The sequence below is a fragment of the Bidens hawaiensis genome, unplaced genomic scaffold (genome assembly GCF_021521415.1).
Source record: "Bidens hawaiensis isolate Kalapana, Puna unplaced genomic scaffold, B.hawaiensis_p1.1 tig00038205_1, whole genome shotgun sequence".
NCBI lineage: Eukaryota > Viridiplantae > Streptophyta > Magnoliopsida > Asterales > Asteraceae > Bidens > Bidens hawaiensis.
The window spans coordinates 87-18,524 of record NW_027505537.1 but is presented as its reverse complement, the minus strand read 5'-3'; the positions used below and the strand labels follow the sequence as shown (position 1 = coordinate 18,524).

At 40.1% G+C, this 18,438-nt stretch overlaps 2 protein-coding genes across 2 annotated transcripts; both read right to left on the bottom strand.

Moving 5' to 3' along the window:
- Nucleotides 1–419: 419 nt before the first annotated feature.
- On the bottom strand, nt 420–13,851 carry LOC143613806 (glutamate receptor 3.2-like). The gene is made up of 6 exons (XM_077087421.1): nt 13,611–13,851; nt 2,759–4,098; nt 2,408–2,685; nt 1,419–1,450; nt 946–1,340; nt 420–794 (listed from the first exon to the last, which is right to left on the bottom strand). The coding sequence occupies exons 1-6, from the start codon at nt 13,849–13,851 to the stop codon at nt 420–422; spliced, it is 2,661 nt and encodes an 886-aa protein (XP_076943536.1).
- Nucleotides 13,852–15,942: 2,091 nt separating this feature from the next.
- Nucleotides 15,943–18,207, bottom strand: LOC143613813 (glutamate receptor 3.2-like). Its single transcript, XM_077087426.1, has 4 exons — nt 18,089–18,207; nt 17,977–18,008; nt 17,494–17,888; nt 15,943–16,555 (listed from the first exon to the last, which is right to left on the bottom strand). Exons 1-4 carry the CDS (start codon nt 18,205–18,207, stop codon nt 16,109–16,111), a joined length of 993 nt encoding a protein of 330 aa, XP_076943541.1. The 3' UTR covers nt 15,943–16,108.
- Nucleotides 18,208–18,438: the final 231 nt, after the last annotated feature.

Genomic DNA, 18,438 nt, shown 5'->3' with positions numbered 1-18,438 from the left:
CAAACCAAAAGAGGAAGTAAACTAAAGATTACGTTGGCCATTGGGTTGACTGTACCTCTTTAAATTTTTCGTCAAAATTTGTTTATAATTACTTTAATCTACCTTCTTGAAACTTTGAGCTTACTCGAATGCTAAATTGCTAACCATACTATCGTGCAATAATTGATGGTGCAACGAGCGACGTTTACATGATAACAACAACGTTTTAATTGTATCAGTAATGCACGTCAAAGATACACAAGTCTTGTTTCTTGGAAAAGCCATCACACGCCAATACTTCACAATTTATTCATTTAACCAAATTATAACAATTGGAATATGACCATACAAAATATGGTTTCGTTACACTAGACAATAGACATTTAGGTTGGAAAACTTATTCACAATTTACTCTTCATCATCACCAGCCTTTGACCGAGTCAACTTCTTCGTCGGACATGAGATATGGACATCTCCCTCTTTCTCTTTAGCCTGTTCTTCGATACCTCTTTTTTCTCATCTACAAAGGATAAAAACAAGCGTAACGAGTGAGACCCAATCTGGAGGTTAGAATGGTGCTTTCTAAACTCGCGAAAGGTCTTGCCAAAGTATATAAGGAGGACCAGAGCACAAGCAACTCTCAATATGAGAAAGAGCCCCCCCAAGCCCTGTAGTTGAATTTGTTCTGACTCTCCCGGGTCACAAGTTTTCCTCTCGAGCCAATAGTCCTGAATCTTTTCTAGCTCACCGTTTCCGGACAATGTTAGTATTGCAGTTGACATGTCAACGGCCAATGGGGAGTCCCTCGGAAATGCCTGACCAAAACAGTCACATAATCTTTACTTTTAAAGCAGCATGATGCACATTAATGTTATGAACTATATAATGCAGTGTAGCTTTTGGTTCTTGTTCACAATAAGGAATTGAACTCTATTAAAAGTCAAATATGTTAAAAGAGGTACTTACGAATCCCCAACCGTTTGCGGTGAACTCTTCACCGACAACTTGAAACCCGCAGTTAGTTGAAAGGAAAAGGTCAATGTAGGGTCTCTCATCAACAATGGCAGCAACTATTCCCGTTTCGAGTTTCTCAGCATACTCTTGTAAGGAACCAAGAGCCATAAGTCTTGATTTTGGTATGTTGAGTTCTTCAATCATATAATTCTCAGAAAACGATCCTACTTGAAACCCGATACGTTCATTGGTCGAGATCAATGAATCAATTCCCCGGATTGGAGATGAAAGTTGTTGAACAGTTAAAATAGATGTGAGGTTAGCAGTGTAACTTGAAGTTATTGTTAGAACAATATAGAGCCAAATTAAAAGAACCATTCGACCAAGAGCGCTCACCGTGTTTTCCCCTAAAAATTTCGGTATGATATGTTATATCCAGTTAATAAGTCAAAGAGTTGACACTCAGACAAAGGTTTGAAACTTACTTTGTGCAAAAAACAAAGTTGACGAGGTAAACCTGCAAAACATCAAGAACAATACTCGTAATCACATTTAACACATTAACTTATTGTAAAAGTACCCAAAATAGACAATGAAAACAAATCACATAAGCATGGAAATCATGATCCATTAATCAAATTATACAACGGGTCAATTTGAGTCTATTCAAATTATATAATGGGTAAAAGTGAATCACTCGCCTAAAAGTTGCTAATTTTAAACTGGCCCAAATGGGTCAGCACAGCTCACCACCGTCATTCCGTCAATACCACCTACACGGTTACCTCCACCCGTCGCCACTCTTGGTTTTGAAACACGCGCATCAGGAACGCATAGTGAAAGATGTGGTTTGATGCACGCATTTTAGAGTTCATGCATAAATTACTAGTACATTTTGCATAGACACATAGGAGTACTTGAAAGACTTATTTATTTATTATTCTTTTTGTTAACTTGGTTTTGTTCCATAATAAAACGTAATATTTACATCAACACAGAAAGCAAGCGGGCAACAGAATGCGCCGCAAGCTCTTTTTGAATTGCAAAACTCAATCTTTTGAAAATTGCGCCGATAAATCTTAGAGTCATAACATTACATTGATAGACTTATTTTGGTTATACATAAAATTTCTTTGGTGGTATTAGAGCTTCTTTTTTTATTTATTTAGTTTAATCTCTTTATATGTTTAAAAGTTAACGAGTTAAAATATTGGATGCAATCATTTTCTAACGCAAGCCCTCGCATATTTGATGTGTGTGCATCTTGCATTGCGCAACAAAGACACATCGGCGTTTGGGTTAAAGCTCACGCATTTTAAAACCAAGTCTCTTCCAATCACCGTTAAAAATATATTGATACTTGTTTTTTTCATTTCTAAAATGATCCATTAATTTTAACATTAACACGTTTTGACTCCTTACTAGCTTGCTTTGTCAGACTCCATAAAGACATAAAGGGACATCAAGTACTCACCAGAAGATTGTGAACAATTGCTTCTTGAGTGGGCCCCCAAATTCTTGGTTGCGCTCATGCTCGAGTATCCACAAAACACCTCCAGTTATGATGAAGAAACTCGTGGTGACGGCCCACATTAGTGGAGTAAAAGGCCGCAAGAAATCCCAAGCACGCGAGCCTCGTTTGTTTATGGGGACCACTACAACTAGACCCGACTTTATATACGGTAGTGTGAAGTCAACGACCCTTGTACGTTTAGTGATGATAGCAATATCACCAATAGCAGCATCAAACTCCTGCAACATAATGCAAATATCAAATATTATTTGGAAAGAACACAACAAAATGCAAATATTATACTTAACTTACTTCGTTTGCAACTTTATTCACAAACTCGGTGTAGTTCGGGTTCTGATGGCCATCCCTAAACGTGACATACTCATAAGGAACCGGATACGGAATCAACTTTAATGCAGCAAGAAATACATCCACGCTAAACCCATGAATTTGACGTGAACCGTTAACTTGTGTAACAGTTTCCCTAAAACATTCTATTAACGGAACTCCAATCCTTAACTGTCTCCCGTTATTTGAAAACTCCCATCCACGGGGCTTTTTGGTTGTGTTCCCGGGCCACACAACACTTCTTAAATGCCGGTTAGAAGAAGATCGGTTCGACAGTTTTGCATAAAGAGTCTCTGGAGACTGGCCCGATAGCCCAGAGTGGTTCGACCAATATCCAAGAACCCGAGCCTGGTTCCCAACCATGTTGATGATATCAAAAGAGGGGTTTATCATGGACCGGTCAGGAGTGAAGCTGACCGGGCCGGTTAACCCACTCATATTTGTTTGTAATAAGTTGGTAAGCAATTGTTTTCCTCCATCAAAAATACCGAGTGCTGAAAAGCACAAACCTTTCGTTCCCTTTAAACCCAATACACGAAAGAAATTAGAGAAAGAAATGCTGCCACCCTCTTTAAAAAACTTGTCAAGCGCGCGTGCAATCATCCAAACTGTATCGTACGAGTATAACCCGTACGGGTTCAACCCGATCGACCCATTACTCAAACTCCTCCACCTTTTTTCAAACTCTTGTTTTTTACCCGAATCCGGCACATGGGGCCGGAGTGTGAGAACCCCTTGTAAAACCCATGCATCTTTAGAACTAATGCCTGTAGAATCCACAATATTAGATAACCAAGTGGATGCAATCCAGACATATCCTTTATTCATCATGCCAAACCTCTTAGCAGCTTCCATAATTAAAAGACCCGCATTAGGGTAAGTGTGTACAATAACAACACGAGATTCCTTTGACCGAACGTTGACTAATGCGTTATGAACATCTTGCGGAGATAATGAGTCGGGTGGCAATGGTGCTTTGTAAGAAAGCTTACAACGTTTGTCCCATAGTTGATCAGCTAATGTGTACATGCTGTTCCTGAAGTGGTCACTATCTGAATATATGGCGATTACTTCTCGGTAACCAAAATATCTAGCCATTTCGGCAATGGCGGTCATTTGGTAAAGGTCATTAGGGGCTGTCTGGATGAAATAGGGGTATTGAAGTGGTGAGAGTGAGGGGTCTAATGCTAAGCATGACAAAAAGGGGACATGGAGTTTATTTGCAAGATTTGCAAGTACATGAGCCGCCATAGAACTAAAGGGACCAATGACTGCTACTATATCATCCTCCAGGAACTTCAATGCTAAAAAGTATAATCATCGACAAATGATAAAACAGTTTTTTCGGAAAGAGATATCGAATATCTAACTAAGTTTGTATCGATTAAAATTTAAAACTTACCACTTGTAACACCCCGACCAAAGGCGGATTATACATCGGGGCGCCACATATTGTTTCATTACTCGTGACACTATTGGGTGTCAATATTTAATAAATACATTCGTTCGCGCACGCGCAGGGTAAACACATGATAACATAAATCATTATAAATCAATATATTATAAATCATAATATTCGAACAGCAATAACTTGTCTTGATACATTTTAATCTAGGTCCAAAAGTAAAAACGTCCTACGTGTCCACAAGCTCCAAAACAGCTACTGCAAACCTGAACATGTGTTAAAATAAACGTCAAACACTTGCGTGTTGGTGAGAAATCAAGTTTAGTACAATACATAGATAACAATAAATCTGCGCGCAACATGTGTATGTCTGGTTTTCAACAAGGGTGAAATCTGATCGGGACCAACTCTAAGATTCATAAGACTGCCAGTGCTCACAATTGAGCTCACAAACAAGACAAACTGTGCATGTGTAAACAAAAGAGAAAATCATAAACGATAGTTCTCCCGTGTTCATCTAATGGTACCATGAGAACTGCGGAATAGACCGACAAGACGGTTAATGATCCACACATACAAATAAACAGCCAAGTCTACGTCCTCAACACATGGGATACTGCGCGTCTAAAGTTCATAAACAGTTTAAGACTCTAAGTTTGTATGAACACATGAACATCCCAAAACATTAAAAAGCAAAAAGGGATTAGGTACGAGATTACTCACTTGATAAACGATGCGGTGTAAGATAAAGCAAGAACCAACTTTAAACAAGCACAAGTTAACCTATAAATAAGATTATTGTTTTAATGATTTGTTTTAAGTCTTGATTATAAGTTTGCATAAGTAAATTATTATATATAATATATTACCGAAAAAGCAGGACAGAATCAGGGAGGAAGACGGAGGCAGAGAGGGAGGCGGCAGAGAGAGCAAGGAGCAAGAGAGAATAAGAGAGAGATAATAAGTGTTTGTGTGTGATGTGTTAGGAAAAATAATATTATTATTTATAGGAAAACCCTAGGAGACATAATCCCTAGAAAAGGGGAAAGGATCTTTAACAGGATCAAGCAAAAGATATCAAAAAGCAAAAGATATCAAAAAGCATAAGAAAACAAAAGCAAAAGATATGGAAAGATATGGCAGCTGCAGGGGGCAAGATAAAGCTGACAGGTTAACAGTAAAAAGCATGGGCGGATCAGATAAAGGTACTGGTCAAGCATGGCAAAAGCAGATCTCAAAAGATAATGTCAGTCACTTTTTCTGCCAACCAATGGGGTTGGTGCGCATGCTGCGCCGAAAGTAACTTTTCAGACATAAAGCAGATTAGGTCAACAGCTCAAAAGATAAGACAACTCAAAAGCAACGGCTAGATTAAACAGAAGAAAACTCAAAGGGGTTTAGCGCGAGAAGGCTAAGGCGCGAAGGCAGACACAGAAGGTCAAGAGAGCGCGAGCGCGAAGGCAGCCAGAAACAACCTTAACGCGTCGCGGAAAGAACTTCATTTCTAAGCGCGCCGCGGGAAGAATCACATTTCTTAGCGCGCCGCGGGAGGAACTAAAATTCCTAGCGCGCCGCGGGAAGAACTATAATTCTTCGCGCGTCGAGGGATGAACTACGATTCTTAGCGCGCTGCGAGGAGAACTACAAATCCTTAGCGCGTCGCGGGAAGAACTACCGTTCTTCGCGCGCTGCGAGAAGAATTACAATTCTTAGCGCGCTGCGAGAAGAGTTCATCTCGCGTATCGCTGGAACAGATGGTCTTCACGCAGGATTCCTTGTAAGGGGTCTGGCGCGTGGAGCTGCGCAGACAACCTAGGCGGGAAGAACCAAAGGACAAGCAAAGAGTTAGAAGAAAAAGAGGGAAACAAGGCGGAAAGAGAGAAGAAGAGGGACGGGACGGCGGAAAGAAAGAGAGAGAAAGAGGCGGGAAGGAAAATATATATTATTATTAAAAGTAAAATATAAGTATAAATAAATACTAGATCATAAAAGAAAGAGATCGGGTCAGAGAAACGGGTACCTGGGTCGGGTCGGATCGGGGCAGATGTCACAGTCTCCCCTACTTTAAGAAATTTCGTCCCGAAATTTATCTCGAAGTAGGTTGCGCAGAGAACAGGTGCGGGTACTTGATCTTCATTTGATCTTCCCTTTCCCATGTAAACTCGGCTCCGCGCTTGGACTCCCAACGAACTTTCACGATAGGGATACGACTGCGCTTGGTTTGCTTTACCTCGCGATCCATAATCTCAACAGGCTTCTCAACGAAATGCATAGTTTCATCAACTTGAACTTCATCAAGTGGAATGTGAAGGTTCTCGTCAGCTAAACACTTCTTGAGATTGGATACATGGAACGTTGGATGCACATTACTGAGCGCGGGCGGCAGGTCAAGTCTGTAGGCAACTTTTCCTACACGCGCGAGAATCTTGAATGGACCAACATAACGAGGAGCAAGCTTACCTTTCTTCCCAAAGCGGACAACACCCTTCCAGGGCGACACTTTGAGGAGAACAAGATCACCAACTTGAAATTCGAGAGGCTTTCGCCTGCGATCTGCGTAACTCTTCTGTCGGCTTCTGGCAGTCAGCAGATGATCACGGATCTTGGCGATTTTATCGGTTGTCTCTTGAACAAGTTCGGGTCCTGTGATTTGAGTTTCACCCACTTCGCTCCAACAAATCGGGGAGCGGCACTTACGACCGTAAAGTGCTTCAAATGGGGCCATACCGATACTGGAATGATAGCTGTTATTATAAGAGAACTCAATCAAAGGCAGGTGTGAATCCCAATTACCTCCAAAATCAAGAACACAAGATCGGAGCATATCCTCAAGAGTTTGAATAGTTCGCTCAGACTGACCGTCAGTCTGAGGATGATATGCCGTACTCATGTCCAAGCGAGTTCCTAGCGCAGATTGGAGAGATTTCCAAAAGCGAGATATAAAACGGCCATCGCGATCGGATATGATGCTCAAAGGAGTACCATGGCGGCAGACAATTTCCTTGACATAAAGCTGCGCGAGTTGCTCAACACGGTAGTTTTCACGAATGGGCAGAAAGTGAGCAGACTTAGTCAAACGATCCACTATTACCCAAATGCTATCATGTTTGCTTGCTGTCAAAGGTAACTTGGTAATAAAGTCCATCGCTACACATTCCCATTTCCACGTAGGAATTTCTGGTTGTTCGAGCAAACCAGATGGGCGTTGGTGTTCAGCTTTTACTTTAGAACAAGTCAGGCATCTAGCTACGAACACAGCAATATCCTTCTTCATACCGGGCCACCAATAAGTAATGCGCAAATCCTTGTACATCTTATCAGCGCCAGGATGAATAGAATACCGAGATTTGTGTGCTTCACTAAGGATATCAGCGCGAAGATTCTCATCAAAGGGAATCCAGATGCGATTGAGATAGCAGAGAATTCCACTCAGATTAGGCACAAAATGCGCTTCCGCGCCACACGCTAACTCGGCGCGAAGGTTACCATTACTGATGGATGCGCGCTGCGCGTCACGAATACGCGATTCAAGGTTGCTTTGAATCGGCGCAAAGTGAAGATGCGTGCGCGGCAAGATACAGTTAAGCTGGCAGGGTTTTCGGCTGAGCGCATCGGCTACCACATTAGCCTTACTAGGATGATACCGGATCTCACAATCGTAATCGCTGATGAGTTCGTTCCATCGGCGTTGCCTCATGTTAAGTTCCTTCTGATCAAAGATATGCTGAAGGCTTTTATGGTCAGTGTAGAGGATACACTTAGTACCATAAAGGTAGTGTCTTCAGATCTTCAAGGCAAAAACAACTGCACCAAGTTCGAGGTCGTGAGTTGTATAATTCTTTTCATGAACCTTGAGTTGCCTTGATGCGTAAGCGATAACCTTGCCTCGTTGCATAAGAACACAACCGAGACCTTGGTTGGATGCATCGCAATACACGACAAAATCATCATTACCCTCAGGTAGCGCAAGAACAGGAGCTTCACACAACAAACGCTTGAGCGATAGAAAGGCTTCTTCTTGCTTCGAGCCCCAAATATACGGTTTACCTTTGTGCGTTAGAGCTGTTAAAGGCAAAGCGATCTTCGAGAAGTTCGAAATGAAGCGCCGGTAATAACCAGCTAAGCCCAGAAAGGAACGGATCTCAGAAGGAGAGGATGGCGTAGTCCAGTTCTTGATTGCTTCAATTTTGGATGGGTCGACATGAATACCCATCTTGTTCACAACATGGCCAAGAAACTGTACTTCATCAGACCAGAATTCACACTTGGAAAGCTTAGCATAGAGTTGCTCAGCTCTAAGCTTTTGCAACACCAACCGAAGATGTTGCTCATGCTCGGCCTTGGTCTTAGAATACACCAGAACATCATCGATAAACACAATCACGAATTTATCCAAGAAAGGCCTACACACCCGGTTCATTAGATCCATGAAAACGGCGGGTGCGTTGGTTAAACCGAAGGACATGACCAAGAATTCAAAATGGCCATAACGAGTTCGAAAAGCAGTCTTCGAAACATCTTCATCGCGGATGCGCAACTGGTGATAGCCAGAGCGGAGATCAATCTTGGAAAAACAAGAGGCACCTTGGAGTTGATCAAAGAGGTCGTCAATACGCGGTAAGGGATACCGGTTTTTAATGGTGAGTTTGTTCAACTCGCGGTAATCAATACACATGCGAAACGATCCATCTTTCTTTTTAACGAACAACACCGGAGCACCCCAGGGCGAAGAGCTAGGGCGAATGAATCCTTTAGCTGTCAACTCTTGAAGTTGGCTTGCCAATTCTTGCATCTCAGCGGGCGCAAGACGGTAAGGAGATTTAGCTACGGGGGAAGCACCAGGGACAAGATCAATACGGAACTCGACTTCACGAGCGGGAGGGATACCAGGAAGATCATCAGGAAAAACTTCAGGGAAATCACGCACAACAGGGATATCGCGAAGCTTCTTTTCTTCAGCAGGTTTGACCACATGGGCTAGAAATGCAATACACTTCTTCCGCATGAGTCTTCGGGCTTCGGCGCAAGACATAAGCTTAAGACCACTGGAGGGTTTTTCGCCGTAGATATGAAGATCACCATTTTCTCGAGGAATGCGAATCAACTTCTTGGCGCAAATAACTTCGGCGCGATTCTTCGAGAGCCAGTCCATACCAATGATAACATCAAAGCTCCCAAGAGGCATAGGGATGAGGTCAATCAGGAAATTGTTTTCGTTAAGGTTAAGCGTACAATCCTTGATCACAGAATTAATTAAAACAGTTTCACCGTTAGCCAATTCAACTGAAAAATCTTCTTTTAAGTTATCGCTGCGCGGTCGCGCAAGCTTCTGCTCGAGGGCGCGAGAAATAAAACTTCGATCGGCGCCAGTATCAAAAAGTACAGAAGCATAAAATCCGTTAAGCAAAAATGTACCATTAACTACGTTATTATTCGCTTGCGCTTGGTGCGCGGTTATGTTAAAAGCTCGTCCACGCGTCACTTGGTTCGAAATCTGGTTCACCGGATTCGCCTGTGTGATTTGCACTTGTAGTCTCGGGCACGCGTTCCGGAAATGACTGGGATCACCGCAGTTAAAGCACGATCTTGGTCGTGGGTTTTGGTAGGTTGGTTGTGGGTTCTGCGGGTAGACTGGTGGTGTTGGCGCAATTGGGTTGGCGAGAGGGACTCTACAGTTTTCTACAAGGTGACCAGCGCGGCCACATCGGGTACAAAGTCGACATGGGACTTGAGGTGGGTGGTGGAGTCTACAGGTTGGGCAAAAGGGGTGGTTTCCTGTGTAAGGTTTCTTAGTTGGCGGGGCAGGGAGTGCTGGATTGGTTAAGGCATAGTTGTGGACTACAGGAGGTGTTGGGTAGGCTGTCAGTGGGTTAGGCGCGTATACTGGAGGTTGATAAATGGGTTGCTGGGCAATGGGTGGGCTGGTAAGCGCGTAAGCTTGTCTGCGCCTACGTTTCTGGTTATGGTTTGAGGATTCTGGTTTGGTTTCTGTTGGTTCAGGGACAGTTTTGGTGAGTTTGGTCTTTTCAGTTCCCCGCAGGAACAGGGTTCCTGCTCTGACATGGTTGTCGCTGAGCACAGCGGCCAACTCGATGGCGTCAGAGAGGGTTACTGGGTTTCTGGCCCATACAGAATCTTGAATTTCCATGGGGAGACCCCCAATGAATTTCTCTATGGCTCGGCGGGAAGGGGTAACAAGGTGAGGGACAAGCAGGCTTAGTTCATGGAAGCGCGTCGCGTACTCGCGCGCTTCACCGCTGTATTGCTTAAGATTCCAAAATTCCTCCTCCAGGCGCTTAACTTCGTTGGGAGGGCAGAATTCTCGCGTCAAGAGATCCTTAAATTCCTCCCAGAGCATGCTGGAAGCAGCTTCTGCGCCACGCGCATGAGCTACTCCATTCCACCATGTAAGCGCTCTAGATTCCAGGACACTGGAAGCATACAGGGTTCGTCTGTCTGAGGGGCATTGGGTGTGGAGGAAAGTGTTTTCTATTTTCTCAAGCCACTGGAGCATCACGGTGGCTCCTTCAAGACCTGTGAACTTTGGAGGGTTACCCGCGTTAAAGGACTTAATGTTGTAACCAGAGGTGTTGGTATTGTTTTGGCTCAAAGCTTGGGCTATTGCGGCGGCCATTTCCTGGGAACGTTGCTGTCTACGCATGCGCGAGGCTTCTCTTCTCTGAAATCGGCGAGATAGCGGAGGCATTCTATAAAAATTTTAATTTTAGTTAATATCTTGGTTTTATCGCAAAGTATAACTTTATAGAGCTTGGTTTCGCAGGGTTAGATACTATCAAAAGTTAAAGTAGATTAAATGACTTTAAATGCAGACTTAATAAAGGTAACAAATTCGAATCAAGAATCGACAATTCATGTATCACCATGACTTTCCGAATTCCCAATTTAAAATATACGAGCAAACGAGTATTGGAGATTGACGATTCATGTATCACCATGACTTTTCAATCTTCAATATAAAACATTCAAGAAAATGAGTATTGGAGGTTGACAATTCATGTATCACCATGACTTTTCAAGTCTCCAACCTCAGAACATAATCGTAAAGGGAAATTGAAAATCAACTATTCATGTATCACCATGACTTTTCGGATTTTCAAATCCAACAAACGATCATGTAAGTAAAATCAATAAAAATCGAAATTCAACAAAATCGAAATATCGCGAAATAAAACATAAAATCATATACTGCGCAAGCGCGAGCATATTCATAAATAACAAGTAATTAACAATAAGCGCGCAAACATGAGATTTCTCTCATGCGCGAGAAGGGACTCTTAGGTATTCTAGGCCGTTACGTCTAACCACCTATCCTAAAGTCAACGGGCTCTGATACCAATCTGTAACACCCCGACCAAAGGCGGATTATACATCGGGGCGCCACATATTGTTTCATTACTCGTGACACTATTGGGTGTCAATATTTAATAAATACATTCGTTCGCGCACGCGCAGGGTAAACACATGATAACATAAATCATTATAAATCAATATATTATAAATCATAATATTCGAACAGCAATAACTTGTCTTGATACATTTTAATCTAGGTCCAAAAGTAAAAACGTCCTACGTGTCCACAAGCTCCAAAACAGCTACTGCAAACCTGAACATGTGTTAAAATAAACGTCAAACACTTGCGTGTTGGTGAGAAATCAAGTTTAGTACAATACATAGATAACAATAAATCTGCGCGCAACATGTGTATGTCTGGTTTTCAACAAGGGTGAAATCTGATCGGGACCAACTCTAAGATTCATAAGACTGCCAGTGCTCACAATTGAGCTCACAAACAAGACAAACTGTGCATGTGTAAACAAAAGAGAAAATCATAAACGATAGTTCTCCCGTGTTCATCTAATGGTACCATGAGAACTGCGGAATAGACCGACAAGACGGTTAATGATCCACACATACAAATAAACAGCCAAGTCTACGTCCTCAACACATGGGATACTGCGCGTCTAAAGTTCATAAACAGTTTAAGACTCTAAGTTTGTATGAACACATGAACATCCCAAAACATTAAAAAGCAAAAAGGGATTAGGTACGAGATTACTCACTTGATAAACGATGCGGTGTAAGATAAAGCAAGAACCAACTTTAAACAAGCACAAGTTAACCTATAAATAAGATTATTGTTTTAATGATTTGTTTTAAGTCTTGATTATAAGTTTGCATAAGTAAATTATTATATATAATATATTACCGAAAAAGCAGGACAGAATCAGGGAGGAAGACGGAGGCAGAGAGGGAGGCGGCAGAGAGAGCAAGGAGCAAGAGAGAATAAGAGAGAGATAATAAGTGTTTGTGTGTGATGTGTTAGGAAAAATAATATTATTATTTATAGGAAAACCCTAGGAGACATAATCCCTAGAAAAGGGGAAAGGATCTTTAACAGGATCAAGCAAAAGATATCAAAAAGCAAAAGATATCAAAAAGCATAAGAAAACAAAAGCAAAAGATATGGAAAGATATGGCAGCTGCAGGGGGCAAGATAAAGCTGACAGGTTAACAGTAAAAAGCATGGGCGGATCAGATAAAGGTACTGGTCAAGCATGGCAAAAGCAGATCTCAAAAGATAATGTCAGTCACTTTTTCTGCCAACCAATGGGGTTGGTGCGCATGCTGCGCCGAAAGTAACTTTTCAGACATAAAGCAGATTAGGTCAACAGCTCAAAAGATAAGACAACTCAAAAGCAACGGCTAGATTAAACAGAAGAAAACTCAAAGGGGTTTAGCGCGAGAAGGCTAAGGCGCGAAGGCAGACACAGAAGGTCAAGAGAGCGCGAGCGCGAAGGCAGCCAGAAACAACCTTAACGCGTCGCGGAAAGAACTTCATTTCTAAGCGCGCCGCGGGAAGAATCACATTTCTTAGCGCGCCGCGGGAGGAACTAAAATTCCTAGCGCGCCGCGGGAAGAACTATAATTCTTCGCGCGTCGAGGGATGAACTACGATTCTTAGCGCGCTGCGAGGAGAACTACAAATCCTTAGCGCGTCGCGGGAAGAACTACCGTTCTTCGCGCGCTGCGAGAAGAATTACAATTCTTAGCGCGCTGCGAGAAGAGTTCATCTCGCGTATCGCTGGAACAGATGGTCTTCACGCAGGATTCCTTGTAAGGGGTCTGGCGCGTGGAGCTGCGCAGACAACCTAGGCGGGAAGAACCAAAGGACAAGCAAAGAGTTAGAAGAAAAAGAGGGAAACAAGGCGGAAAGAGAGAAGAAGAGGGACGGGACGGCGGAAAGAAAGAGAGAGAAAGAGGCGGGAAGGAAAATATATATTATTATTAAAAGTAAAATATAAGTATAAATAAATACTAGATCATAAAAGAAAGAGATCGGGTCAGAGAAACGGGTACCTGGGTCGGGTCGGATCGGGGCAGATGTCACACCACTAATAAGACTTTGGTACACACTTCTTTTTGCATCATGAACGAAAAGACTCGGTCTTTTCCCAGGCAAAATGTTGGGATCAGAATTAATATCATCCACAGCTCCCTTCATGGCAATGGTTGCCACCTTCCCATTGATGGAGTCCAAGCTCACAGTGGCGGCAATGTTCACCGTATCCGTTGTCTTTGAAAGCACAACCGAGAATGTTAGCACAAAAACTGACATCACTAAACCCCTCATGGCATAAGCTAGCATTGGATTTGAACCAACAATTTCAAACCCATCAGACAGGAAAACAAAGCAGGTGCTATTAAATAAATATAAAACTTAATTAAAGAAACAAGAATAGTGAAAAGCACAAACCCATCAAACAAAACTAGCATCTATATATGATTAAAAAAACGCAAACCAGAGGAAGTAAACTAAAACAATGAATATATATAAAATTATATTTTACTCTCGGTAAATTATTGTTTCGCTCCTATGGTTTATATCTCATAGCTCATTTAGTTCAAACTGAAATTTTTGAACAAATTACCCTTAAGTCCAAAGAGCTATAAATGATAAGATTCCTTTATTTTTTTTTCCTTTCTTTTTAATCCATTTTAGCCCTTTTATTTTATAGATTTGAAAATTTTTTTAACTAATTTACCAACTTATTTGTTTTATAAAAATGTATTTTTATATACGTTTTGTTTTAATTTTTTTTATTCATTTGTTTAAATAAGGTATATATTTTTTCTCACTTTTAAGTTACAAAGTTTTATTAATTAGTTAAACTTATTTTTTATGAAGATATATATTTTTACAATTTAAAACAAAAAATTGTTTGTTTGATTATGCTCGTTACTTGTAGCATTTTTATAATTACTTATAATCTTTTATACTAGTTTTTAAATACTAGAAAGTTATTTGGAGTTTAAATTTACGTGGTAATCATACATTGAATCTTAGTGATTTTATTATTGATCGAGCAAGTGTTTAATGGATGCATGTTTATTTTATTTTTGATTGTTTGACTAAGTTATACACTTTTTTCAGTTTATTATTTATTTTCCGTTTGTTTAAACACCCTAATTTTCTTAACGAACAAACACACCCAAAAAGACGTTCGATTAATTAAGAAAACAAAAATAAATAATTTATAAAAAGTGTAGAAGTATGTTTTTATAAAACAAACAAGTTGTTTAATTAATTAATAAAATTATAAAGAAATCTATAAATTGAAAGTGAGAAAAATACCTTATTCAAGGAAACAAAAATAAATAAATTCAATAAAAAGGTATAAATGAATATACACTTTTATAAAATAAATAAGTTGACTAATTAATTAATAAAATTCTGTCATATATATAAAATAAAAGTGACAAAATAAATAAAAATAATAATAATAGAAACTTACCATTTATAGTCTCATGAGGAAAACAACTAGCATAATTAAACCTTATGGTCTAATTCGTCCAAATATGAACTTTGGGCGTACATTTGTCGAAACAGAAGATTTTGATATTGTTCTGGTGAAAGATAGACATTTGAGATTGAGATTGAAATCATGGAGATGAAAGGATTGGTGTTTTAAAATGTTAAAATCGGCTTGTTGGCGATAATTCTTCCTTTTGTTTATGTTGTATCACATATCAAAATCGCAACCAACCTACATTAACCCCCACTGCCTTATTGCATTGAGTGAATTACCTATTTAGATTTTAAAATTTATTTTAAATATAATTAATAATTAGTTTATATATCTTTAGTATAATATTTCATTTATTTTACTTACACATATGCCACATATGCCTAGGCGCGTGCGTGTCACGCATCATGTCGGCCCCACCAACTATCATGTCTTGGACTTGTTATATATTGATCTTATGTGTTCATAGAACGGTTGGCATACATGAAAGTCCCTTAATTGATGACACAAGTTGGTAAAAAAAAAGGAAAAATGTTTGTTTCTTTTCTTTTTTTCTAAGGACTAAATTGTTTGTGCTATACGCCTCTCATTTCATCCTCTAATCACCTTACCATCCTACCAAAGTGAGAATTACAAAAAATGTTTGTAACTATCTAAATTTATTGTCATACTACTTTTTAAATTTATAATTTCATTGAATTCAAGCTTTTAAATTTTATTTTTTAATATATATCCGTAGGGTATACTATTTATTATATATAAAAAGTTTTCTATAAATATGTATTTTTCATTGGAAAGCCTTTAATAATTGTTTTCAAGCTTGTAATACATCAATTGATAAAGAAATTAATCAACGTTCATTAGCAAACGTAGAAAGAAGTTATATTTCAAGTTTGCTAAAAAGTTCCAATTCCACCACCGGTGATATAGACTACCACAATACCATTCATGTAACTAACTCATATATTCTATTTATATGTATTTAACCAAATGACACCACTTGGTATCCATTCATGTTACAACTATACAAAATTATCAGATTTCTTAGCACTAGACATTTTGGTATAGCCATTTATTCACATTTTACTCTTCATCAAACTCTGCTTGAATTCGGTTTGACCGATTCCTCGAGTCAACGTCTCTACCATTGACGTGACCCGTGGACATCTCTCTCTTTCTCTTCAACTTGCTCTTTGACACCTCTTCTTTCTCATCCGCAAACGACAAAAACTTTCGCACTGACCGGGACCCACTTTTCGAAGACGGGTCCTGGAGTGCGGAATGATGTTTTCCAAACTCCCGAACCATCATACAAAAGTATATAAGGAGAGCCAAAGCGCACGCCACTCCAAATATTAAAAAGAGCCCCCAAAAGCTTTCTAGTTGAAGCTGGTCCGAGTCAGCGTTTGGTGGGGCGCATGTTTTTTTCTTTAGCCAATAGTTGAGAATCTTTTGAAGCTCACCGTTCTCGGATAATGTTAATATGGCGGTTGACATGTCAACTGCTAATGGGGAGTCCCTTGGAAATGCCTGCAAAAAGAGTAACATAAGTTTGACTTTGAGGTCAACCATACTACACTTGAAAGTCAAAATCGACATGGATATGATTTCATTAAAACGGAATCATAGTTGTGATTTATAAAGTAGTGTAGCTTTCTGTTTTTATTCTAGGTAGAAAACTTAAGTTTACTAATCACCTTAATAATTATTAGAGTTTGACCTAAGTCAAAGTAGCAAGTACAAATGATTAGGAGAGCTGAAAGGCTGCAATTTCTACCTATTTACTTGTGAGTTAGTCAACTGTCAATCTGGGTTATATTTTTATCTCATATCAGTTTAAATGGGTCAGAAGTTTGATGAACTGAACAAGTCAAATGGGTCAAAATTTGAGTCATATTTATTTATGAACGGGTCAAACGGGTTAAAAAATTTAGTTATATTTACTTATGGACGGGTCAGGAACTTGATGAAACTAAACGGGTCAAATGGGACAGAAATTTTAGTTATATTTACTTATGAATGGGTCAAATGCGTCAGAAAATTGAGTTATATTTACTTATAAACGGGTCAAGCGAGACAAATGGATCAGAAATGTAATAAAACCGAACGGCTCAAACAGGTCAAAACTCGAGTTTAACGTGCACAATCTCCTAAACTGTGTCATTCCAAGAATTTTATTTTGACAAAAAACGAATTAGTATACGCTGGTTAACCCGAGTACCGGACCCATTTCAACTTAGGGGGTGTTTGGCAACCTTGTGCTGAGCCATTAAGAGGCCTGGTCGATTAAGAGGTAGCCTCGAATCGGCCAGCATGTTTCTAAAACATACCCATTAAGTTAACTAAAAAATTTTGAACCACTAGTGATGTCTTTTAAGTGAGCCAAACGCACTCTGCCTTCACCGATTCAGAGGTAAAGAGGCTACCAGACAGCCCCTGATAAGTAACATGAGAACTAGAACACTTACAAATCCCCAACCGCTTTTAGTGAACTCTTGACCAACAACTTGAAACCCGCAATTAGTAGAAAGGAAAAGATCGACGTAGGGTCTCTCATCAACAATGGCAGCAACTGTCCCCGCCCCGAGTTTCTCAGCATACTCTTGTGGGGACCCAAGAGCCATAAGTCTTGATTTTGGTATGTTGAGTTCCTCAATCATATAATTCTCAGCAAACGATCCCACTTGAAACCCGATTCGTTCATTAGTCGAAATCAACGAATCAATCCCCCTAATCGGTGATGAAAGTTGTTGAACGGTCAGAATTGATGTCAAGCTGGCAGTATAACTTGAATTGATGATCAGAACCACAAAAAGCCAGATGAACAGAACCACTCGACCGAGAGTGCTCACCGTGTTTTCCCCTGAAAATAGTTTGACCCGTTCATAAGTCAACGGGTTGAGATTGACACCAGTAGAATATATAGCTAGTTCAGAGGTTTATATACTTACTGTGAGAGAAAAACATAGTTGACAAGGTAAACCTGCAAAACAACAAGAACAATAATATGAGTAAATGACCATTCTGCCCCTCAACAGAAAGCGAATAAATAAGGCTGCTCACCACAAGATGGTGACTAACTGTTGCTTGGGTGGGCCCCGAAACTCATCGTTCAACCTGTGTTCGAGTATCCACACAACAACTCCAATTATGATGAAGAAAACCATGGTGATGGCCCACATTAGTGGAGTAAAAGGCCGAAAGAAAGCCCATGCATTCGAGTCTATTTTCTTTATAGGGACCACTACAACCAAACCCGATTCTATGTATGGCTGTGTGAAGTCAACAGTCTTTGTGCGGTTGGTGATAATTGCAATATCACCAACCGCAGCATCAAAGACCTGCATAAATATTTAAAAAAAAATTAAAAATATTAAGTAAAAATTATAAATAGTATTTTTTTAAACTTACAT

Coding starts and splice junctions, on each gene's coding strand:
- LOC143613806 (XM_077087421.1), bottom strand. CDS start 13,851: ATGAGGGGTTTAGTGATGTCAGTTTTTGTGCTAACATTCTCGGTTGTG. Junction 4,099..13,610: donor GTACCAAAGTCTTATTAGTG/GTGTGACATCTG, acceptor TATACTTTTTAG/CATTGAAGTTCCTGGAGGAT. Junction 1,341..1,418: donor AACTTTGTTTTTTGCACAAA/GTAAGTTTCAAA, acceptor CGAAATTTTTAG/GGGAAAACACGGTGAGCGCT.
- LOC143613813 (XM_077087426.1), bottom strand. CDS start 18,207: ATGTGGGCCATCACCATGGTTTTCTTCATCATAATTGGAGTTGTTGTG. Junction 18,009..18,088: donor CAGTTAGTCACCATCTTGTG/GTGAGCAGCCTT, acceptor GTTGTTTTGCAG/GTTTACCTTGTCAACTATGT. Junction 16,556..17,493: donor CTAAAAGCGGTTGGGGATTT/GTAAGTGTTCTA, acceptor CTCTTTTTGCAG/GCATTTCCAAGGGACTCCCC.